The sequence below is a fragment of the Hippichthys cyanospilos genome, chromosome 19 (assembly GCF_059441005.1).
Source record: "Hippichthys cyanospilos isolate Australia breed blue-spotted pipefish chromosome 19, RoL_Hcya_1.0, whole genome shotgun sequence".
In the NCBI taxonomy this organism is placed as follows: Eukaryota; Metazoa; Chordata; class Actinopteri; order Syngnathiformes; family Syngnathidae; genus Hippichthys; species Hippichthys cyanospilos.
In genome coordinates this window covers 6,931,520-6,956,997 of record NC_142387.1, presented here as the reverse complement: position 1 = coordinate 6,956,997, position 25,478 = coordinate 6,931,520, and the positions used below count along the sequence as shown (strand labels likewise).

General features: G+C 37.2%; 2 protein-coding genes across 3 annotated transcripts in view; both read right to left on the bottom strand.

Annotated features, from left to right (window-relative positions):
* Nucleotides 1–1,676: 1,676 nt before the first annotated feature.
* olfm3a (olfactomedin 3a) lies at nucleotides 1,677–15,308 on the bottom strand. The gene is made up of 6 exons (XM_088401906.1): nucleotides 15,088–15,308; nucleotides 4,737–4,880; nucleotides 4,253–4,408; nucleotides 3,932–4,151; nucleotides 3,281–3,387; nucleotides 1,677–2,864 (listed from the first exon to the last, which is right to left on the bottom strand). The coding sequence occupies exons 1-6, from the start codon at nucleotides 15,154–15,156 to the stop codon at nucleotides 2,181–2,183; spliced, it is 1,380 nt and encodes a 459-aa protein (XP_088258032.1). The 5' UTR covers nucleotides 15,157–15,308; the 3' UTR covers nucleotides 1,677–2,180.
* A 2,682-nt stretch (nucleotides 15,309–17,990) lies between these two features.
* col11a1a (collagen, type XI, alpha 1a) overlaps nucleotides 17,991–25,478 on the bottom strand; it is a 67,459-nt gene continuing 59,971 nt past the window's right edge. For both annotated transcript variants that reach the window (XM_088402113.1, XM_088402114.1), the window contains 9 exons: nucleotides 24,822–24,929; nucleotides 24,113–24,166; nucleotides 24,005–24,040; nucleotides 23,857–23,910; nucleotides 23,534–23,780; nucleotides 23,109–23,221; nucleotides 22,811–22,879; nucleotides 20,852–21,085; nucleotides 17,991–19,437 (listed from right to left, as the gene is read on the bottom strand). In XM_088402113.1, coding sequence (XP_088258239.1) covers nucleotides 19,291–19,437; nucleotides 20,852–21,085; nucleotides 22,811–22,879; nucleotides 23,109–23,221; nucleotides 23,534–23,780; nucleotides 23,857–23,910; nucleotides 24,005–24,040; nucleotides 24,113–24,166; nucleotides 24,822–24,929 — 1,062 coding nt within the window. In that variant the 3' untranslated portion in view covers nucleotides 17,991–19,290. The remainder of the gene's footprint in view (nucleotides 19,438–20,851; nucleotides 21,086–22,810; nucleotides 22,880–23,108; nucleotides 23,222–23,533; nucleotides 23,781–23,856; nucleotides 23,911–24,004; nucleotides 24,041–24,112; nucleotides 24,167–24,821; nucleotides 24,930–25,478) is intronic.

Below are 25,478 nucleotides of genomic sequence, written 5' to 3'. Positions count from 1 at the left end.
CAAATTTACCCCATTGTGAATAAAACCTCTACCTGTTCTTTGCTAGCAAAAGATCAAGAACAAACTAACTGTATTTGGTCAAGTGCTTGGGGTTGAGCTAAAGTTCAGCTTCTATACAAAATAATAATCCGTTGTTGCTTGCTGTTTTGCATTTGATGGCGCCTCAAAGGGTCCTTTCCACACCCTCTGATTGATTGAAGGGCCTTTTGAGCCAGACCCATCAAAAAAAAAAAAACCTTTATTCCAAGCATCATAATCACTAGCTGTCATATTTTATTTCATTTGAAAATATTTAAATACTTAAAACCCTATACTGCACGATATGCCGCATACTGAAATTTTATATTTGCCACATTACTGTATATTCAGACAGTAGGGCACCTATATTTACCTCATTCAAGAATTATTGGGCAGTCCTTCTACACCAAACTATTCTGCTTGTATTCTTCTTCATCTCTCCTCCCCTCTCCCCATTCCTCTGAATATTTTATTCCATTTACTCCCACGCCTTGTCCACTTCTACACCATGCAATCTTACCATTGCATGGCTCTCACTTTCATTCACACAGGTACTTTATCTTGCAGCGACTGACCTTCATTCCTTGTCTCTCTATTATATACCTCTAACTGTTGAGGAATTGTCTGCCACTTGTTCTCTACTGAATACAGATTTTAAAACTCTATCATCCAAAGACTGCATGACTGAACTATTTACTCTACGCCAAATAGATCGAGATTGCAGCTGTGAAGCCTTATTCTGCTCCATGTGGGAGAAGGTCTGATCCAACATTTCAAATAAAATAATAATATAAATATATTGTATTATATAAAAAGTGGTAATCATAAATCGTTGTTGTTGTTAATAAAAATAAAGTGATAATAAATCCTCCTCCTCCTCATAATTAGTGATCGGCCATATCTGTATCTGCGATAGCGGCTGAAACGATCTCTCAGAGCAGTTTTATGATCATGAAACAGAACTTACAAAGAAGAATAGAAAATTGTCGATAATTTCTTGAAATTTTCAGGAAAGTGATATATTAGAATCGGGTCGAGCTACTTGGTGGCCATGGCAACCCTTTGCCAGGCCTCTCTTTTGACCACCTCCACACCAACGGGAAAATTACTTTATACCGGCCAGTTATTCACTGTTTATTGACTGAATATTTACATTTACAGTTATATACTGTAATCCCCCCGCTAGCCAGCCTTCAGTGAGGTATTGTGACACCCTGGCCATCTCATGGAAAAATATTCATCTTCACCCCTGCTGTATACTGCTGCTATATAATGGACTGTACTTTCTTTAAAAAATGATATGTCATTCATATTTTTGGGGAAGTGTTGTGTATCAAAAGTACAAATGAAATTGGTGCCTAACAGCTGAGTATTGTGCTGTTATTGGTCAGAAATAAACTAGTGTCAAACATTCTGCTAATAATATTGCAATCCAGAATTAATAAATTCTATTTTAAACACCAAATTTATGTTAATTTTGTGACAACATTGAGACATCCACATTAATTTATATCAGATTGCATACTTTATACAGTCATACCATTTTTTTGTCCCGAGGGGGCAGGTTAACACAGTTTGATTCAAACAAGTAACACAACCAAATATGTATTTGTAGACAATAAATTGACACTTTAAATGAATTGTACAGTACAGAAAAATATTTTACTGCATTCACAAAATGTTTTATTAAAAAGACACTAAAATATTGTAGATAATACAAAAAAATCGCAACAAGGACTTAAAGTTGCAGCAGGAGCAAGCACTAGAAGCAAATTAGAGCAATATAAATGTAATGTACAACAGGCATGCATGCACAAAGAATACAGAGCAATACTAAATTTTAGTGGCCTTTCTTTGTGGGAAAAAAATGGAAAGATCTGCAACATATATATATATATTTTTTAAGTCACCAAAAAGTTCAGTTCCCATTCAGAGATGGCACCAAGTCCAAAGCAACATCTGCAACATCATTGCCTAAAATCAAATGGAGAAAGGCTCCTGCTCCAGATCATCAACTTAAACAGTATAAGCAGTGTAGAAAATGATTTTATGGCCAGATTGATGCTCCATTTCAGAGTCTGAACCCCATGAAAATGATAATACAGAATAACACTGCCAGTACATTTGGACAAAATAACCTCAAATGTTGTTTGTCTCATTGCTCACTTTTTGGAGCCATCATCTGTTTCTATGACATGGAATAGGGTGATGTTGAATATGACCTGGTGTCCGTTATTCCAGGCATACAGCACTCTCTCTCTGGCATTATAGTCAAGCATGGAGATATGGAAATACTGATTGAAAAATGGAATATCTATGTACTCATACGTTGAAGTCTTTGTGGAGTATGCGTAGTAGACCTTCGCTCCAGATAGGTGGGAGTTGGTGATATAGAGCGTCCCGCAGATCATGAAAGACTCCCCTGCATTTCTTTTGGAGTATTCCGTGTTCCAAGTCTTCAGGACATGCAAGGTGTCAGGATCGATCTGGGAAATGACAACATTTCCAGCGTTTTGATTGGTAGCATATGCGGCCCACATTCCCAGTTCGTCCACCATGACGTCGATGTCCGAGTACCCTCCCCATGTGTACGGGTACATATTATGGAAGCCGGCAAACTCCAACGCTCGCTGGGCCATCACGGTGCCTGTCTCAAAGCTGTACTTGACAATAATGTTGCTTTGGTACTTGATGTAATAAAGTGAGCCGTTGTAGACGACGTGATTCGTTCCCTCCCATTTGAACGGAAGGCTGTAAGTGCGAGCAACCACACCTGCCGCAAAGTCCTCCACCGTCTTGAACTCTCGGACGATCTTACTGTTGGTGTAACCGTCCATGTACCAAACCTATGACAGATAGATCGAATGGGTGAATGCTTAGCTATTAAGGTGGGATAGATGGATGGTGGGGATGAGCAGATGGAAGGTTGGGTGGATTGGTTGAGGGATTGATGAGCTTGATGTTTGGCAGATAAGTGGATACATAATGGGTAGATTTGATGAATGGGTGGACAGTTACTTTGATAAATAGGTGCAATAGAAAAGCATTATTCAAATGATCAGTAAAATGACTGTAGAAAATCAACAAAATACTTTACAATAACAATGCATTCACTGCCATTTACTTCAGAGATCAACAACTGGGCTGGCAATGATGTGATCTTTGCCCATCGTGTAAATCATGTTACAAAATCAAAAAACAAAGCAAATACACATATGAAATGCTGTCAATAATCATTTGAAAAATAGGACCATTAGCTTACTCTATTGTGTCTTGTAGATACAAGCGAATCAGTCATCCATGCCCCAAAGCGTGTTCCAGAGGTCTTTATAGTAACGGGCCCATTGATTTTCATTAACTTTCCGCATGCTGTTAACAAAGAAATACAGCAGTCAAATGCAAGCACTCGATCGGAATCGGTCAGATTTTCCATGTTTGTGTATCAGGGTGCTTTCTCTGCAGGAGAGTCAGTGTAGTCATTCCATGTCAAGTTTGTGCCAACATGGAGTTGCTACATATGTTAACCAATGGGGGCAAATCACCGCAGCCAGCAAAACATAAAGAAATGACAACAAAACAAGTGTAAAAAAAAACAAACAAACAAAAAACATGAAAATCAGAAGAGCTACTAACAAAAATGCAAATTCATTAAAGCTGCAAGGACAAAAAATGCTGCAAGTTGGCACCACACAATGGAAGCGTGACATATTTTGTTCATTCAATACACCAAAAACTATGTAAACAAGTAATTAAAAAAAAAACTACAGTTTTCTCTAATAAAAACTATGAAAAATCCCATTACCCCTTCTTGCTTTGACTACTGCCAATTACGGTTTTGGCAGTATGATATTGCAGACCATTATGAACAATAAACCAGCTATATGCAATCAAATTATAATAGTGTTTCACTCACTTAGTTTGCCCATACAGCTGCGAAGCCTGTTATCCAGTCGCAACAGCCGCTGATAAAGCTCATCATAGTCATAGACTCCAAGTTCCTCCTGGATGCCTGTTAATACTGCTGATAGATTTCTAACCTCCTCTTTGAATTGGGAGATAAGTGTAGCATCCATCTTATACTGCTCCAATACAGGAATCAGTGGCTTCAGTTGGTCCATTTTGTCTTGAAGCTCCTAAATGAGGAAGTGGTAGCAAGAAAAAAATAATGCATGGAGAGTTTATATAGAGAAATTGGAAATAAGTAATCGCAAATTATTTGATAGGTATATTGGACCTGAAAGTTTCTGGCCATGACAGATTTCCTGTCGTCCTCAAACTGTCTGAATTTGGTCCTCAGGCCTTTCATCTGATTCTCCATCTTCATCACATACTGAAAATCCCTCTGAGTTCGCAGGTTCAGCACTTCAATGGACTGAGACATGTTCTGCACCTTGAACCCATCGGTGCAACCACTCTGTTACGTCTAAATAGTTGATTAATTGATTGTATTTTTTGGACTATAATACACTCTTAAAATGCATTAACGTTATCAAAAATTGACGGTGTGCCTTATGTCATTGATCAATTGATGTTGAATAAAGTTTGACTCATTTGCTGTATTGGTTTGTTTTTGTTTTTTTCCTGTGTGTTATAACCTGGTACATCTTATATGAGTAACTTTCCCAAAATATACCTGTTCATTGCGACTATGCCTTATAGTCCCCAAAAATACCGTAAACAAACTCCAAGAAGAGTATTTATATCATTGCTGATTTTACCTTCTCTAGGAGATGGCGGAGCTGCCTGCTCTTAGCATCTCTTGTGCACAAATTTTGTTCTGGGGCCACCACAGTGCAAATGCAGCGGCCGTTGCCATCCTGGGCTGAGCTGTACACCTGCCAGCCTTCTCTTGGCCCGATGGTCTACAAGCACACAACCAACAATTACATAAAGACTGGATCAGAATTTGAATAATACGATTTTTGCTGATATTATTTAGCAATCCTCCCCCGTATCGGTAAAATGTTCATGAAACAGCTGCATTTCAATAACATTTCATTTTTAATTGAAAACTACAGGAACATTTTCTAATAATTCATAGTGTAGTGTGTGCCGAAGCCATTTAATTTCTCTGCACGAAGACAATGAAGCTTTTATTTGACTCTCGGATAGTTGCTAAATTCATTGCCATGATAATTTTGTATTTTCTTGAATATTACCAGGATTAATCAAATGTCCATCAGAATCTTTTGGTCAGTTAAAGGATATCCTCACCACTCTGGGGGAAAAAAAAAGGAAAAAAAAAAAAGAAATCTTGTTGCTGTTTGACATATATCGCAAACATATATGTATATGTTTATACAAAAAAAAGACTCAATGCCTCATGGTCTGCTATGGAACGCATCTGTAAATATTTGAAGGTACTTGCAAGTACATTCAAATGATGCTGCCAGTTAAAAATGTTTACACTGCAAGCTCCATGCTTTCATTCTGCCACACCACCAACGGAAATGTGTTTTCGTTTATTAATACTACATCTTGTTTTAGGTGTTTTAACGTTGCTTTACAAAAACATTAATTTATTTTCATCGACTGCAGCTTGCTGATGATTGGAGAATGGGCAAACAAATGCAAATTTGACACATCTTTTTAATGAACAGTTTGACCTTAGTTGAGGTCTGTGCTCTACTGAATGTGTTTTTTTTTCCTCCTCATGTGTTTGTGCAGTTAAGGTCACAGTTTCTTTTCATGAGGTGACATCTATAAACCAAATGTTTCATTCACCCTTTTAAAATAAAATTAATATTCTCGATTGAAAGCACAAAACACACATTTTTTCTATTAACCCTTGTCACATCATGCTCACAGTATTTTAGCCAAGGGAAGGCACATTCCTGGTAGTGTGATAACTAAGGGGCCGCGCCATGTTGAACTTTGACATGATGTCACCGTCTGGGTGAAATTTCAGCTCCCTGGTGTCTTCTTTTGCTTTCCCTTTGATGTGAAATACCTTTGATGTAAAGATCAAAGGATTGGACAAAATACAGCACAAAGGTTAATTTCTTGTGTTTATTCAGTTACGGAAGTGATGGAAGACAAAATCCACTAATCAACAAAATCCACTTCAGAGCTTAGCTAAGACTAATATATTATTTCACCAATCTTGTGTGTGTGTGTGTGTGTGGGGGGGTGGGGGGGGGGCATATAATTGATATTGTAAAACTGTAAAGAAAAGAAAATACACCAAACAAAGGCTGTCAGTAAATCTCTCTTCGATATCAAACATTGCTCTAACTCATGTCATGTAAATCCCACATGCAAGAATTACATATCTTACAAAAATGTACATAAATTGGATTAAATCAATCACATAAATGAATTACAAATTTCAAAAGGAAACGTTAATTAGATGCAAATTAGTTAGTGTCAATGCAAAACCTTTGCAAATGGCTAACATATAACAAAGGGAAATAGCTGGCACAAACGAAAATGCTAACAAGCCAATAACCTAAAAAGGCAGCTCTATATAACATGCTGAAGAGTAGGACTAACATTAGCTATCATGTTATCCAGAGTCACAAGTTGTTGGTTGAACATACTGATTTGCCACTCGTAGATCCAGATTTCACAGAGACAGAACAACGTGTGTGTAACTGAAAGAAGCCACACCCTCCCTCCTCACGACAAAATATAATATCAACAGTGGCCAGAGGTGGCGCCAAAAAACAGAAATCAAGTCAAACAAAGCACAAATGAATGAACTGTAAAAGGGTCAACTAATTCAGTTCCAATTATTGTTTTGGTTGCGGCCTACGTGGTCCGGTTCCAGTTGATCTACGAACCGGTACTCGGCCGCGGACAGGCTGTTGGAGACTTCTGCTCGAGACAGTGCTTCTCATAACAAAGAACTCTCACATTGTTCGTGAGCCTCATTTAAACTTTACCAAAACTTTGGAATAAGATTTCATGGCGTGATGATTTTAGATTATTTCTCCATCTGCTGTAGTTGCAAGCAAACAGAATTAAAACTCTTCTCATTGAAGAGATGAATGTGAACACAGGCTTTTTTGGCACACTTCCACAGAGTTCTCATTAGCCACAGCACTATTTATGCTGCAGGCAAACTTTCCTTTCTGCCAGTTTTGTGTGCCGTTTATATATCCTGCACAGCGATTCTGCCTTTGTGCCCAATCTCGAATTGAAAAAGAAAAGAGAACAGCTTCCACTTTTAGCCAGTCACCAAGGTGGTCTGTCTTTGTTTGCTCTCAGTCAACACGCCGCACAAAGGAAGACGCTCCAAAGTGCTGACTGTATGCAAAACATCCAGCGCTATCTTCCAGCCAAGTACCATTGAGCTTGGGGTAACCTTTCGAGGACACCGCATGGCGAATGCCGCAATCATCTTGTAATTTACCACACATTTGTCTGCACCGATGCTTTTGTGTAACTCCCCATTGTCTCAACAACTCTCTGTTGTCAGGCTGCTGCAACAAGTCTCCAAAGGCTCTTCAGATGGCCGACAATTTAGCTGAAAGAAAAGACGTTTCTTCAGTACTAGCTTTTCTAAGATTTAACCGCTAAGGGCTTTATACGTGAAATCACGACAACATCTTAAAGAATACACACTCCCTGTGTTTAGCCCTACTTGCAGCTCCAGAGTGTAAGATTAAAGGAGGGCGTGTCGTTTTACTTCTATAGGGGTTGAGGTTAAATTTCAGGGTAGCTGGTAGTCATGGATTATAGGCTAAAGGCTCTAATAGTTATCTCAATTGTTGCACTGATTTATTTTGTGGTGGAAAAAAAAACATTTTGTGTTTGTTCAATGAAAAAATTCAGTGGTTGTTCTGTCAAAAACAGAATAAATCATAAAAAAAAACCTTCATATCTATTGTTAGATATGACATTATTGAAAAGATTTGATGTGTTCAATGCAAAATACATGATTTCAATAATTTTTTAAACCTTTTTTATATTGGGGACCTTTTATGGTCACTTGGGGTTCTAGTGTGAGTAATTTTAGAACTCTATCATTCAAAATAAACACTGTGTTAAAATCAATGACATTATGAATTATTCACTGACTAAATGTCCCTATTCTCAATTATTTAATTCTAAACGTTTTCTGTGGGGAAAAAACAAAAAAAACAAAAAACATTTATTTTATGTTTCTTGGTTCTTCGGACCAAAAAACAGGACAAAAACATAACGAAGAATACAAACTTAAAATCTATTGGTTGTTCTGGCAAAATCAGCATGAAAACCAAACAAAAAAGGTCCCAATTTTTATATCTAAACATTTTTAATGGGGACCATTTATGGTGACCAGGGGTTAGTTAGAGTGTGTGGTTTTTGAATGCTGTCATTGTTCCAAAAGTAAAAATGCTTTATCAATGTTGTTATGAAATATTGACCAAACTCAGGCCCGAATACAATAACATAAATCATTTCAATTGGAAACTCTTTATGAGTCGGGTGGAGGGTGAGTAGCGAACACACATTTTGTTTTTATGCTATAAAAATTATTATTTTTGGTGTTTGTTTTTATGAACAGCATAAAAACATGAAAATAAAATCCCCACAAACCTAATGTCTATAGTTAGACCAGAAGGTACCGAAAAGATCTGATGTGTTGAAAGTAAAATTAAAATATGATTGTATAGCTTGTTTCAACACACATACAAGAAGACCATTTATTGCATTTAAGGGATTAAACATTCGCAAAATGTTGAAAATGCCACAACAGTTAAAAAACAATTCCAGGAAAGTTTTGAATTGTTCATATGTAAAAACCATTTTCTCCTTTGTATATAATGGAATGTTGCAGGGTCAAGCTGTTACCATCAGACAGCCTTTTATTCACTGTGATACCTTTTAAAATTGAATTTATTATACTTATTATAATCCCTCAAGGGGAAATTCAATTTAACCTCTGCTGTATGCTATTTTTCTGTTTCACATCACACACACACACAACCAAATCACACACCTGCAGACATGCAAGAGAGATGTCAGCATGAAATGTGGCACACAAACAGATTTGCATCTATTGAGCTGCATGGCCTAGGATTTCAATTTGACATTTTTTTAAACAATTAAAAACAATACCAGATCGTTTTAAAGAAAAAAACAATCTATTCCAATGGAGCATTTCCCCTCAGCTCCTATCCAACATTTACGACTTTTGACGAAGATAACAAAGGCATTTTATGCCAGGGTTTGTTTTTAAGACAATCTTAAGACATTTTGAAAGTGGTGTAAACATGTTAAAAATGTATTTGTTCCGCAAAAATAACAATTAAACTATTTAACTATTAAACAATTTCAACCTTGTACATAACCTGGCGAAATCTGAATCTGGCTATCAGTTTTTTGTTTGTTTGTTTTTTTACTAGCCATCAGGGGGCGATCTCCCAGTAATCAAAGGGAAACAGAAGAAGGTGCTATCTAAGTATTGAGTTTGACTTTGAACTGCTATTTTACACGCCAACGGTGTTCACTCGCCACTAGTAATCACAATCAGGCATGTTACTGTTGTGTTGTTGCTATATTCCAACAATCTGAGTCTGCCAGTGGTATTTTAAAAATGTTTTGGTGCTGCTTTAATTTCTTAACATGCTCACATGTTCAGTCTATATTGAAGATATGATCTTGCTATAACCAGGCAGTCTGAAAAAAAGTGAAACAATCTTCCGATGTGAATATGTTAGTAAGTACGGTGCAGCCCTTACATGGCAAAAATAGATCTGTGAAATTTTTGTTGTTGCGGCTAATAATTTAGTGCACCATATTGTCTGAAGATTTCCTGTTATAAAACTAACTGGGGTGGCTCGGTGCAGCAGGTGGGGTTAGCATGTCCGCCTCACAGTTCAGGGACCAGAATTCAAATCCAGCTAGCTCTGGCCTACTTGTGAGAAATTTGCATGTTCTCCACGTGGGTTCTTGCCGGGCAATCCACCTTCCTCCCACACTCCAAAAACATGCATGGCAGGTGTATTGGACATGGTTAATTGTCCTTAGGTGTGATTGGGTGCGTAAATGATTGTTCGTCTCTCTATGCTCTGCAATTGGCTGCAACCAGTTCAGGGTGTCCAGAGCCTACTGCCCCAAATCAGTTGGGATAGGCACCAGCAAACCTGCGAACCTTGTGAGAAAAAGCATGGATGGCTGGCTGGAAAAACTTGAATAAAAAAAAAAAAAAAAAGAATTAAATGCATCTGAAAAATCCCAAATTTTTGTAAATCATCTTTCATTTATCTTTGAAAGACCCCTTTTTATCATGAGCACATCCTTTTTGAAGCACAATAAATACAGTTGTTGCTACTTTGACATATCATATACAGTGGGGCAAATAAGTATTTAGTCAACCACTAATTGAGCAAGTTCTCCAACTTTGCAAATAAATTCTTTAAAAATCAAACAATGTGACTTTCGTTTTTTTTTTCTCCACATTCTGTCTCTCATGGTTGAGGTTTACCCATGTTGACAATTTCAGGCCTCTTTAATCTTTCCAAGTTGGAGAACTTGCACAATTAGTGGTTGACTAAATACTTATTTGCCCCCCTGAAACTCTGTGAGAACTCTCCACAGAGACAGAAAGCAGAACCTTCTAGCTGTAAGGCAAATGTGCTAACATATCGAAAGATATGTTTGTGACAGTGACAGTAATGCACACACCTGCTAACTAAAAGCCAGAACCAAAGCAGATGCAATTCATCAAGTCGTCCATCTGCCCGTCCAAACAAACCACCGTGGTATAATGCGCACTCGTGTTATGGATGATCATACGGCTCAAAGGAGTGAACACTTCAGCCATAATGGCAGAGGAAGATGAACTTGAATGTGCAGCCAGTTCTCTAATCAGTTCGAGGCTGACAGCGAAGACAGCCAAGATGAATGGTGACACCCTTAAGACAGCGGCCATAGCAACACTAGCGACCATTAAACAGGTTGCGGCGATGCGCTGACAGAGAGAACGAAACAGTGCGGAGAACAAAAGATCCTTCCTGTCGCTTTGACAAAACATGTGCGGGGAGATTAGTTTCCTCGAGCTGTTTTTGCACATTCATCATCTTTGACCTCACTTAAGATGTGACAACATAAGTGTGCAACGATACATAAAACATATCCTCATTAACATTATGATCGTACCAAAAGGGTTGAAATCAGTATTCAAGTTAAAGTAGGCTGCACAAATAGCTCCTACAGTTTTGGATATGACTATTAGCCGTAGATGTTCCGCTTTCAGATCAGATTGAAAGCTGAAGTGTTTTCACTACTTGATGTGGGTGCCAGCACTGCCATTATCTTCCCTCATAGTGTTCATGAGTGAATAACAGATACATTCACTGAGAGTGCTCCCTTAAATGACACTTTTGAAGAGCGTGTGTAAAAAGGTATACTTTTTTCAAAGTTAATTTCGGTACCCTCTATAAAAGTGCAATTTTAAGAGTCAGCCTTTATAATCTGCCTTCGAAATATTTGTCTTGCTTTAACATGAGAATCATGGCGGACATTGCTCTTCGGAAATCCTTTTTTTAAGCTTCTATTAGAATCTTTCCAGTTTAACACCACAGAAATAGATTCCTAGTCAGAACATCTCACATATCAAATTAAATTTTGAAAAATGGATCGAGTTCCATTGTATTCATTGTAAATAACTGGCACTGCACCTTTCACCTTTGTGCTGTGTTGGCTGCTATAATAAGGAAAACTGATGACAGTCTCAAACAGTCTAAAAATAGGTCCACATGATTAGTCCATTACTCCATTTGCTTGTACTTCAGTATCTGTGGGCAGCAGTCTAAACACAGGCACGCAGCTTTTCCTTCACCCCTAGATTCCAAGTGGGCACAGGTATCAAACCCAAAGCCAGGGGGCCAGATCTGTCGCTGCACATCATTCATTCTGGCCCATGAAAACAAATGAGGTCTGTGCTTCCTTAAAGTCGCAAATGCTTAGAGGGAGATACGAATGGAGGAACTGCTGTAAATCTCTTACCTAGATTTATTTTGTAATAAATTGGAAATTCAAGTGCAAGCTCTAATTGTTATCATGTTTGGTTAGCTCCAGGCTTCACTTCAATTAAACTTGCTTGCGCCACTAATATCACCGCGGCTCTCCACGAAACTACAAAGGAAGGGAAGGGACAACAGTACAGTTGTTGTATGAGGTATAATAATTTGAGAATTAAGTAAATATATGCACTGCACTAGTTTGAAGTCAGACGAGTGCCCATGGCAAGTGCATTTATAGTTGACATCTGTTTGGTATGCAGGAAACCTTCACAGCATGTCTCTCCGTGATATAAATTTTTTTTTTTTTTTTTTTTAAATATTATTATGATTATTTTTTGCTGTTTGTTGTGTCTATAATCCTGAGACACTGCCAATTCATTTGTGTTAGTGACAGTGACAAAAAGAAAAACTGGAAAAAAAACTTAATGGCATAATATAAATTACAGCCAAAAAATAGCATAATTTAAAAATCCGTCACTTTTTAGACTAAATCACTTGACCAATTTGAGATACTCTACTATGGTTTATTGGTCTCAGTGGAGGACATCCTGGCCTTTAAAATGATGTCTACTGTGTTTGGGTAGGATGCAATTAACTTTGTTGTCTTGCTGAGACAAATGGACACTATAAACGGACATAAATGAACAGGATGCATCTCAGGAGGATATGTAAAAATATAATGAGATATTTGAACATGTGACACTCGGGTAAGAGCCCAACATTCACAGGCAGCTTTAAGGCATTGGCTTTTGCACTTCTGTCATTTTGTTTAAGGCATTGGCTCACCAATGTACTGTAAACTTCTAAGTTCGTTGAAAATTCTTGACAAGACATCTGGTTTTGTAACTGAAACTTCTACTCACAAATGCAGTCCAACGATGACATTTTATGCCTGTGTTTTCACTCTCTCGGCTTGACAGGCAGACACACTTTGAGATCATTTCTGAAACAACTTGATATCAATCAGAGCTAGTCTTTGCTCACACAGTGAGTATCTTTCATTTTGGCCCCTTTCTCACTCTAATATGCACAATCATATATTTTTTTTCAGCTTATAATGGCTATTTTTCAATACGGCTTTGAATATATCATCTGAGATGGAAAAATTGTACAGCGGACCAGAGCAGGATTATATCTTGGCCATCAATAGAGAACGAATTATGTTGGAGGACTATCACTCAACTGTTAGAATTACAAGGGCACCCAATGGTGTAGATCTATGTGTGGGCTGGAATTTTCAATGTAGGACCTCAGTTGTCAAACTCAAAAATAGGGGCCCGCTACATCATTTTATGTCCCCCATGTAAGCAAATCAAAATCAAGCAACCTCCATGAATCTTGCTAAAAATCTCTAACATCGTGTAATTAGATGATAGCATATATCAATAACTGAGCAAACCTTCATGACTTTTCCATTTAAAACGTATTATCAATATGTTGTTCAATATATGTATGTTAGTGATTTTTTTCAAAAGTGTGATTTTTTTTTTTTAACCAAGTACATCCTAACCAGTGCCAGTATTTTTTTGATGGTGAAAACAAAAGAAACAAACAAACAAAAAGACTTATAACAAAGTGAGTTTTGAACTGTGTTTGACTCATTCAACGTGACATTTTTAGTGGTACCTTTAACGTGTATTTTATTGATCACGTCTAGAATAAAGATTGTGCAAAATCATTTGTTTAACTAATGGATCTGCTGAAAATTCTGTCATATGTGACAAAACACACCATTAGCAAAAAAACAAAAACAAAACAAAAACGTTCTAAATAATTTGCTCTTAATTTGAAAAGAAAAGTGTAGTTTTCCTGTCGTGGCATCAGAAAAGAATGAATTATATATGCTGCTACTTGCAAAAACTTGTTAAAAACTCACATCCCCCTGAAGTTCCTTTATGTATTCTGTGGGATAATTGTAGTACAATTTACCTACTGGTTAACAATCCAGTATTTAGGATAAAAAGACAAACTTTCTGGTAGATTGAAGTAGGCGCACCAGTTTCCTCATCCTTCAGTCAACATGTCCTCCAGGTGCTGTTTCTAATGTGTAATCATATGCAACAAAAACTCCACTTTTCATTCTGATCATGATACTCTATTAGCAGCCACAGTGTAATTACCTGGCTGGCTCGGAGCAGACGGAACATTGTGCGATGCAAATATTTTGATTAGTTCGCAAAGACTCTAGAGGAAGAACAAAATGCACCTGGATGGCTTTGACTTACATTTAATTGAGTATGTAGTTAAGAGCAGCTCTCACACATTAATTTACATGCTAAAATTAGGCAGCCAAATTGCTGTTTTCAATACATCAAGGAACAAAGCTATGTGTGTATGTGTGAAAGGTCTGGCAGCCTGTGAGTGACAGCTTAATACTTTGCGGCTTAGAGTAATTCCATAAAAGGCTTGTATTTTGAAATCATCTTTTAACACTGCACCTTGAATGTAAGGCGCCCAAAAGAAATTAGCATGCTGTTTGTGCATTAGTAATGTGACATATTCGCCCAAATGGCAGTGAGATATTGATTGATTTAAGCACAAATAATGAATGATCATGCTTACCCTTTAAACTTTAATTCTATAGTCAACCTATTTAAACCGGATCAAAACCCCCCCCAGCCAGTCAGATGTTTTTAGCATTTCAACACCATAATATGGACAGCTCCTCACTTGCCACTGGGGGCAACATGTTGATCAATCTTCATTGAACCAGACCTTTAGAGGTAAGCATGCATATGGCTGCAATCATTCAACTTTTGTGAGGCCCAGATGATGCCATAGAAGATGAACCGCTGTGGTGAAATTCTCTCAAGATAGAAGTCATTTAACTTCATCAATCAATCTGGCAGATGAGTGCACCTAACTGTTAGATATGGCAAGTAAATATATTGACGTGATGATTTATATATTATATATATATATATATATATATATATATATATATATATATATATATATATATATATATATATATATATATAGCATGCAAGTATTTTAGTATATACTTTGCATTTGGGCTATGCTTAAAAACTAGCATTATGAAACAAGGAACATGCAATAAGAGCAGGGAAAGTGAAGGACTATGAAAAAAAACCCAAAAAAAAAACAAACTCACCATAGATGGGTACAATCCAAAGATGGTCAGGGACAGGGAGGAATACAAAAGACTCAACAGGAGTCGCATGCTGACTGCTGCCACTTTGCTCCGAGCTGTATTCTTACTTAACTACAAGCAGCCCTAAAGCGGCTTGTTGTGGGTTCTATGGATTTTGGGGTGCGCAGAGAGCTGGGAGAGAGCTCTGCTCGCGAATAAACCTCCGTTCGCTCACTGGCATCACACCCACCTCTGCTCGGTCGTCAGTGAGAGCCAAGGAAAGGACTATGAGTGTGAGGGGGAGAGAGAGAGAGATTGCGAGAGAGAAATGTTAAGAGTTGGAAGGTGTATCTGAAAGATATTTGTCAATCAATTCTGAATGGAATAATCATTGTTGTCTAGCAGTTAGCACGACTGCATCGGTCACAATTCTGACATCGATGTTTGAATCTTGTGATTCATGTGTGGGGACTCAATCCCTCCCCATGTAGGTTAATCAAGGACTCCAAATTGTGTATAGGTGTGAATGTGAAAGATGAAAGAGGCACATGCAGCCATGAGTCGCCTGATAACTGATTACAGATAACTGTGATCAGTCTAAAAATGTGCTGGTATAATCAAACATTGGTTTAAATCAAAATCAGTCTAATTGTGTCTAGATGCCATGCTTTTTAAATGAAAGTACAAACTGATGAAATGTAGATTATTTTAGCAAAAGTGGCAATTTAAGATGTATTTTTTTTAACTCTTTGCAGAGACAAGCTACATAGCATTGGTATTTTTGCAGATTAGTGGTGTGCGCTGTTGTGAGTGTGAGCTGTCTTAAATGGCTGCCAATCAAAGTCTGTTCATTCCTTTTAAATGCCATGCACCATTATTAATATAGAGACCTAAAGATTATGCATCAGACAATCTCGTTTTGTCTGGCCTTGATGCTACATTCAGTATCTCAAATGGATTAAGTTTAGAACTGGAAAACTTTCTCACTATAGTTTTCCTTTTTATCAATATTAATAGGTTTTACTGTTAGTCGTGTTTCCACAATAAAAGTCGACTGTGTCTTTCTCTCATCAATATACCACAGTATTCTATTTCTTATCTACAGGATTCAGGACTGCTTTTTTAATCTCTCAGCAGTGTAGATTATGTACAGAATTTACTGATTCAAATTTAGCTTTTGCTTAAATGGCTGATAAGACAGTGATAAAAAAAAAAAAAAACCTTCCTGAAAAAAAATATATGCTACTCAGCGAGCACCGTTTTCCCCAGACAATGTATTGAAAAACATACATAAACAGCTTCACTGACAACATCTAATCTAATGCCTTTATTAGAGATAGTTTTACACAGTTTGTGGAAATCATAAATAGCATCCCTGCCAACAACAACTCTTATCGTATTATTGATTGAATGGTTTGCTTTTATGGAACACAAAAAACAGAAGCGACACAATAACATGCTCACAAAAATGTCTGAAAGTAGTAAAAAAGAAGTAAAAAATATACCTATCATTCCTTCCCCCATTACACCACAAAAGTGCACATATATTGCAGCCCGGTTTTCTAAAGTTCAATTATTTTCATCAGATGATAACTTGCAAAAGGATGTGAGTTTATTGTAAAACTTCGGGATACGTTCCATTCTTTGTATTACTTTTCCAACAGTGTAGAATTCCACTTGAGCATTCTCTTTGGTTGCACCCCACACCAAAGCAGGAGACAAGATAAAACGAAAATGACAAGTCAAGTTCATTTACTGCTCAGAGCAGACTTGTCACTTGGTATTAGCTAGATGGATGTTTGCTCACATTGGGTGAGGAGAAAGTAAAATAAGCTTTTTAGAGCTTCCATAAGCCGTTTAGTTTTATTTGAAATAAATTGGGATTGAATTAGGCAAACTACATTTTTCAAGTCTATGTTAACTGTCAATTTAAATGGTTGTTTTGAAAATGATGAACTATAATTAGCATCGCAAAGCTAGCCTGTTAAAAGGAGGGGTGTCAAAATAACAGACTGAAATCAATTCATCATAGTTATAGTTAAAGTGTTATGTTTTTTAAATTCCAATCTAATTTTTATATTTAACCTTTTGCTTTCTGTATCCTTTTTAGATCCATTTTTGGACTTCAAATTTCTTGTGTTTGCGTTGTTGGACGTTGAAAAATAAACACCGGGAAGGGGACACTGACTGTCATTGTGTATGGCCTGACCTTATTAGGCTCCGAAAAAAGATGTCACAATGGACGAGCGTGAACGTTTTTGGTGAAGTAAATCGTAAATTTAACTCGAAAAACTCCCTATGGCTCTTTTGATAAACGTAGAATGAATTGTTGTACTATAAGGAATTTGCTTTCCACAGAAGCAACTACATTTTAGCCTACCACATAAATGCAAAGCACCCAGCTGTAACTGCAGCCATAGTTATTGATAGCAACAAAAACACTTACATAGTGAACCATAACAAAGGTCTTTGCCAAACTAAAATCGAGAACTTGAGAAAGTCTGTAAAGGGACTGGTTTATTTAAATGCTACTTTCTAATTTGGCGATTGTCAAAATAAAACAACATGACAAATGCTTGAAACTTATGGTTGCTTTTGGGAATCATCTAAAATAAAACAGAAATTAAATGGTTACAACTGCAACTAGGAAAGTGTGTTAAAAAAGACTGAAGTCTCTGTTCTGTTGTGGCGTATCAATGTTTTGATCTAGCACAATATCGCAATGCACATAAAAAAAAAAATAAAAAAAAACTGGTTGATGATTTTTCACATAAATTTTTAGGTGAGATTAAAAAGAGATTAATTAGATCAACTCGAGATTTTAATTTATCAACATTTTTTCATCTCTTAACAGCACTAATTAAGACAAACACATTTTATGTCCATATGTCAAGAATGAAAGAAAACTATTGTAAGATGGAACTTTATTGTTTTCAAGAGAGATGGAATTGCACCAGCCCAAAGTCTTTAGTTGATGTAACATATCCTCAGTTGAAAGCATTTGACATGTACAGAAAGTGGACTACTATTCCAAAGTCAATTTACACAAACCACTGAGACATGCAGTTCACTGTTGTTTGGAATCCATTTTTAATATTTAATTGAACTATAAAAAGCAACATTTAAAAAAAAAAAATCTCTTTTGTTACAAAAAAATGGGTCACCTTAAGGGCGTCTCATTGCATTCACAGAAAGGTTTGAAAAGTGGATGTCTAGCAGTTGTGGAACTCTCTCTTTCAAAAAATAATCCCCACCCAAAATATATAAACTTAATTGTTTAACCAAGGTATATACAGGGTATAACATCCTTGCATCCTAAAAGGTTATCAAGAAAGTCTGAGGTATACAGCCAAAATTAAAAGCCTGTCGAAAAACAAAACAGAAAAAAAAAACAACAAATAGAATTAAATTAATTAAATGAATGCCATGATTGCTACTCGCACAGGATCACAACATTAGTGGGAGATGTTGCCGTGTTGTTGTTTCACCAACGGTCCAAAAAACCTCCAAAGCTTTGGGAGCGTCAATATATACAAAAGGGCAAAGTCTAAATTTGGCAATTGAGAATTGTTTGGATGCTCACTTTTATTTACCTCGTGAAAGGTACACAGTATTTGGTAAACAGAACAATAGCAGAATTCAAATGTAGATGCGTTTGTTTGAAATAAAGGAGCCGGAAACAGAATGTAGCACATGCAAGTTTTGAAAGTGGATTCAGAAATAACAGTAATGTACAAAATACTTACAGTTTTTTTTTTTGTTACTATTATCAAAATATACCTTCGTTCTTTTCTTAGCACCTCTTGATTTCTTTTGAGTGTGTTTTTTGAACAAGCACCATTGATTTTCGTACAGCACCTGGAGTATCCAGAGAGGAGGTCTGTGTCCGCCCGTGTCGCCTGACAGGCCGCCTTTCTCGGCTCGTCCTCCTCTGCCACGCTTCAAATGTCCTTCACCTTTTGCTCCGTGATGGGGATAAGTCATGTGGTTCGAGCCCTACAAGGGCTACAGGTATTCTCCTGGGTCACGCGGGCATACATGGAAAGGACATGTTTGCTACAACATCTCGTATTCAAAACTTGCATGTGGCATCGAAAAGCCAAGGGTGGTGGTTGCGGTGGTACGTGTGTGTGTGGGGGGGAGGGATTGGGGGGGTAGGCTTCAACTTGACTTTCTCTGCTGACCCCATCAAGTCCTTTTTTTTCTCTTTCTTGTCATTTTGGTTTAGCCAAGGAAGCAGACAGGCCCAACTTCAAACCCGAACTTCTGGTTGGGGTCCCCAAAGTCAGTCAACATGACATCCATGATTGGAACCTGATCGATTTTGGGAGTATTAATCTCCATCACAGTCTTTCCGTAGCCCTTCCTCGTCTGCAACAGAGGTAGAGAAATTGAAATCATTCAGAGTTAGACACATTTCGTCATCTGACCTAAAACTGTATCTTTATATGTGACGTGTTTTCACATAAACAGCCATGTGTTGTGTTTTGTATTATTAACAAACATTTTTGAACCGAGATTTTTGGATTTCTACAAAAATAACCTCCTTTCGGACTCGATTTTCATTTCCCGGCAGCCAAACGGATCATATTGCAATCGAAGTGTAGAAAAATAAAAGATTAATACACGATGCTCACTGTTGCTAAGGTGTTTTTAACACAACAGTCTAGCGAGCGCGTCCCTTTCAAATTGCCCCCCAATGACCTGGAGTTCCTCATTTCGAATGCCCTTTCACAAATGAGGAACATAAATGACAGACCAAGTGACCAACTGACCCTCCAGCACAACATTGAACGGAGTACAGCCATGTGAAATATATATATATATATATATATATATATATATATATATATGTACGTGTGACATTTGCGACAATTACTGCACATGCGCTTCCTTACCTTGAACCCAATCATCATGTCGTTTGGATGTCAAAGCATAATCAAAATAGAATTTGTCATCTGGTCCAGGACCTCTTTAACGCGTCTATTTCTAGTAAAAGTTCTGAAATTCTTTTTGAGTAATTGCCTTATTAATGTGCGTAAATAATTTAATGTCATCATCATCATTCTGTCAATGTCACCATTCTCGAGATGTACTCATACGTCATTGACAAGCAATTCATATTTGAAGTGACTAAATTACTGAATAGTGGTGTTCATAATGTTAAGAAAATAAAACAAAATTGTGTTGAAACATCAAGATGTAATCAAAACTGTATTTTTTATGTAAATTCATTCACACCATATAGGAAGTAATCTTTTAATTGGCACGAAAATATTGAATTGATTTTCCTTTTGGGTTAATTTGACATTAAAACACACACGGGTAGCGACAATAAGGTGTTTACGTTATACCCCCCTAATGAACTATAAACTGAGAGGGTTGTTTTGGGAATGAGGCCAAAGAACCATTTTTGCCCAATTTCATTTGATGAGCTGGCAAACTGTCTTGTGTTAAATTCACAGATGTCCTTACCTACAATTGCAATTTACTTTCTAATGGTCAGACAACACTTCCTGAAAGTTTCGGGTCAATACATGTTTCATAAGGTAGTGGTTGCTTTGGACATTTGAAATAAAAATGTACCAATACTTTAATGTGCTATAAAAGTGCTCTAACTTTGTCAATTCTTGACCTGATCACCATATATCATTTTCAAGGAAACTAAGGGTAGGATTAGAATGTATGAATATCTCATTTCATTTTCGGGAAAGTAAGTCTGGTTTCGTGAAAACGCATCATATATATTTATTTGCAGTACAACAGAGCTAATTCATTGCCTTACCGCACATCCGTCTGAGAGGGCCTTAATATACGGATTGTTATCGTAGGACATCTCCTCGTCATTGGCACCCAAGAAGCGCAGCGACTTGTCATAGCTGTCAGTGGTGGCGTCATGCCATGCCACGGATTGGTGGCAGCTGTAGGTGAAGTTTTGCCTTGCCGAGGCCGTGAGTAGTCGAAGGAAGGTCATCTGCACCATGTTAATTGAGTTACCATCTGAGTCGACGTAGGAAAGCTGTGGAAAGAGCAAAGACCAAGTTGAAGCAATTGAGATCAATCTGCCTGTTATAAATAATGCAGACAACAATTACCAATTTTGGGAAGTTCTTTTGTGCAAAACAAACCAAAAATTTGAGCCAACATTATTGAGTTGGTCCTTTTTTTACTCATACTTGTTTTTTTTTTTAACCCAACTGTGGGGACAATTTATTGTGTAATTGATTTAACCCATAAAACTCAATCAACTCATCTCTATTGAGTCAAAAGGAAAACCCACAAACCAATGGGTTATTCAATATATTTAATTACCGTATGTTCTGCACTATAAGCCGCACCAGACTAATGACATATTTTAAAACTTTTACCACATATAAGGCGCACCCTCAATTAATGACATATTTTAAAACTTTTTCAATCACAATATAGTAATACTCAAAGTAATACCAATAATAACTCAAATAATAACTCTAAACTCTCAATAGCAGAATAACTCAATGTCAATATGACCAACCTTGTTCAACTGTAAACACACAAAAGAAACAGATAAAGCTTACTTTATCAGTTCATTCCCCATCTACGAATCCCAATCTCAATAGTGATCCATATATAAGGCGCACCTGATTATAAGGCGCCTCATCAGCTTTTTAAAAAATGACAGTACTCTACTTTTAGAGGCATTACTACATTGTATATCGAGTAACATACTGTGGCGGTTATGGGGGGATGAAAAGGAGCTTAGACTGTGAGGCAATCTACATGTGCACATAGACGCAAATGCTGAAAATTATGCTGCAACAATAAAGTGATTTGAAGTTACAAAGCTTTATTTTTTTGTCACAACTGAAAATTAATTTGCGGAAAAGTTATCATTACTATTTGACACGCCAAATAGCTCCCTGCATTTGAATGTATGGATATAACTCCCAAACGTGCTCTACACGTAAAGCCGTATTTTCCTTTTCCTAATGTGTCAAGTCCTCCGAAAAAAAACGAGGCACGCAGCCTCGTTGTAGACAACAAAGAGGCATTCGGGTGGCGCTTGATGGAAGTGCATTTTTGCAATGTTCTATGCAAACACTCGAAAACTATACTATATTGAATTAGAAGTATATATGATCATTTTAAGCCTTGTACATGACATGATATTAAATATTTTGTTAATGTTATTCAAACACAGACATGTAGAGAAAATTGGTCAGGTTTTGAGTTGTGCACAAGTTGCCCCCTATAATATGGGGGTTGAAAATGCGGAAAAAAAACTTGACCTGTACTCGGAGAAATACAGTAATGATAATACACGATAAGAAAAAACAGCAATAAGGCAACAAAAAAGTTGCTTACTGTGTGTGTGTGTAACAGTCTCATAAAGTTTGTCCTCTAAGCACCCATAGGACATCAGTTTGATTGAGCAGGACATGTGTTGTTTATGACAGGACATTTTTACGTGTTCAAGGACAAAGTAAAGCTGGTGGTAGTGTTATATCATTGCTATGTTTACAAATGAGCTCTAGCTCAGTAAAACATAAAGACGTTTAAGTTTTTTAAGCATAAGTTACTCTTGTTCACAGCATTTTTTTTCACCACTGGAATAGTTGTAAATGAAGATTTCTCACAACAGTTCATGTTTATGAGTTCATTAGAAGCACTTTTCATATTTAACAATTTTAGTGGGCAGAAGGAAGTTTAAGACAGAATAGCCTCTTTTCAAAAAATGACTGGAGCAGAAAGACTAAACACTTACTATTTTACCACGCTTAAATTCACTGTACCATGACCCAGGAACTTCTTTAGGCCATGAGGATATTCTGACCTGTGAAAAAAACAAACAAAAAAACAGTATTTTTATACAACCAATGTCCTTCATGTTAGTTCCAATAAATGTTTCTCATTTGTGTATTGCTGGTTGCACAAGTGTGCGTTAGCCCTGAGGCAAAGGTTTTTTTTTTTTTTTTTGCGTGTGGCCCCGTTTGCTAATGAAACAAACGCTGATCAGATTTCAGGGAAATAACATCATGGGTATAAACACCAAAGCTACCTACCCCATTTGACTTTTTATCTGGGTAGATGCAGGTTTCTCCACCAGCAGTAAAGTTACAGTAAACTTTAAAAGAATCCCCTGAGCAACCTTGGTTTGGATCAATCCAGTATTCACCTGAAAATAATCAAAAACACTTCATCAAATGATTTTTATTGGTAGTTAACTTTGTTGTACACTTACGTTAAAATGTTATATACGTCGGGAAAGTTAGAACTTTCAGCGCCGTTGACATCAAAAGACGTCAACAGCAACCCTACTCAAGAGCACTATTGACGTCTAATGACATCTTTTTTTTTAATGAAATTAGGAGGAGAAAAGATTTGATCAGATGTGGTTTGATCATGAGAAGTCAGAATGTCATTCAGAATGCTTAAAATTGGCTGGTAGGTTCACTATATCAATTCACATTTTCCTTTTAGAACCTACCATCGGGAAATTCTGGGTGGCAGAGTTGCAGGTCCTTGCATGTCCTGGCCGGGTTATTCTGTGTGCCCATGGGATATTTCATGCGTTCAATATCCTGTTTAAGGTTGTTTAGCGAGCCAAAGATGTCCTCCATGCCCTCGCCGTAGTCCAAGAAGGTACCGGCTGCGTCTGACTGCATATCGCTGGAACGCTTGGTCTTCTTCGGGGAGCGGACAGGCAGTGGTTGGATCACCTCGCCAGGTGGACCCTATGGGGTGTCATACATGTCCAACATGCAAATTGTTCTTCGCTGTAAAACAAATGTACAATCCTTATTTACGCACAGGAGGACCTGGAGGACCAATGGTGCCAGTGTCTCCTTTAGCCCCGGCTGGACCCTAAGAGGCAAATTATTCATGTTATTTCAAAACATACTGCATAACCTAGTGCCTGTTAGCCATTTCCAAACATATTTAAAATGATATTACTCACAGATGAACCTTTAGCTCCCTTTGGACCTTGAGGACCCTGAATGAGATAACACATCAGTTGATATTCACTCCACGGAATCTAAACGATACAATCAGTGAATAGACTTACAGGTAGACCAGGGGGACCAGGGGGACCAAGAGGACCAGCTGAACCGCTGATGCCCTATGAAAAGACGAGATAGAGACACCCATGCATTACAGAAACAATGACAAGGAATAGTATTACTGTGAGACTCAAAAGCTAGATTAATGGTATGAATATAAAAGACGGAGAAGTTGACCAATTATGTAACGATCCATGTGCATGGTATTTACAATGTACAAACTTAATTTAAAACAAAAAACACAGCCAATGCAAAAAAAAATAGTAAAAAAAATGGGTTGGTTTATGGGTCGTTTCTTTTGACATTAGAATTGAGTAACCCATAATACAACCACCGAAAGGTTTGTTGATATTCACTTAAACTAAATTTTTGGGTTGAATAAATGACCCCAAAATGTGTGTAGGTACTGATGTTCAAACTGCTGTATTTACATATATGTATACATATACAGTACATTTTTTTAACAATAGCTGACATATCTAATTGTTTTAAATTCAATGTCAACATTACAAGTCTTTTTTTTTCTCAAATCTGACAAAGGCCTAAATTATTACATGACATATCATATGGCTTTAATATGGAGGCTCAAGTTGTACTCATCTGAATTATACGGCATCACAAGGTGGCAAAAATTGTGTCCGTCCTTTTCGAATAAGTCAATTAATTTTAAAGCCTGATACCTTGTATATCTGGTCAGTAAGTACCGATACTTACGCCGTCTCCTTTGCCACCAGCTGCACCTTGCGGTCCAGGCAAACCTCGGTCTCCCTTCTCTCCTTGTTCACCAGGAGGTCCGATCAAACCGATTAACCCGGGATGTCCCTGAAAAAGAAAGATGCACATTTTAATGCACAAGACTAAAAAAATCCTCTTTAAAGCTATAAAGCTATTACGTTAAAGCAAGGCTATAATTGGTTGTCTTCCACAGAAATATATAAAAAGCATGCATCATCAGATTCAGAATCCCTAGACATTGTCATATATTTATTAAGAAAATTAAAAACAAAATCTGAGTTTGAAATGTAGCCGTAATGGTTCTAGCCAGACACCATGCATTTCAAATTCAACACTATTTCACCCTGTACTTTTAAAATGCTCTGGCACAGGGTCATTGTGTCAGTGTGTGGGAGGCAATTTTGAAGCAGTAATGTGGGCTGTCACAATATCTTCAGTACTTATATTTTACCAGCGAATGCAACAGGCATCGAGGATACGATTAGTGATATTTTTATATTTTAGTGAGTTTTTCCTGTAGTGCCGTGGCCCAAAAATTAGAATTGGTACATCATTTTTTAGCCTTCACACACATCTTATTCCTATTTTGTAATATTATTCTTTGTTCTTATGGTGGTTATAACAGTTAATCCAATT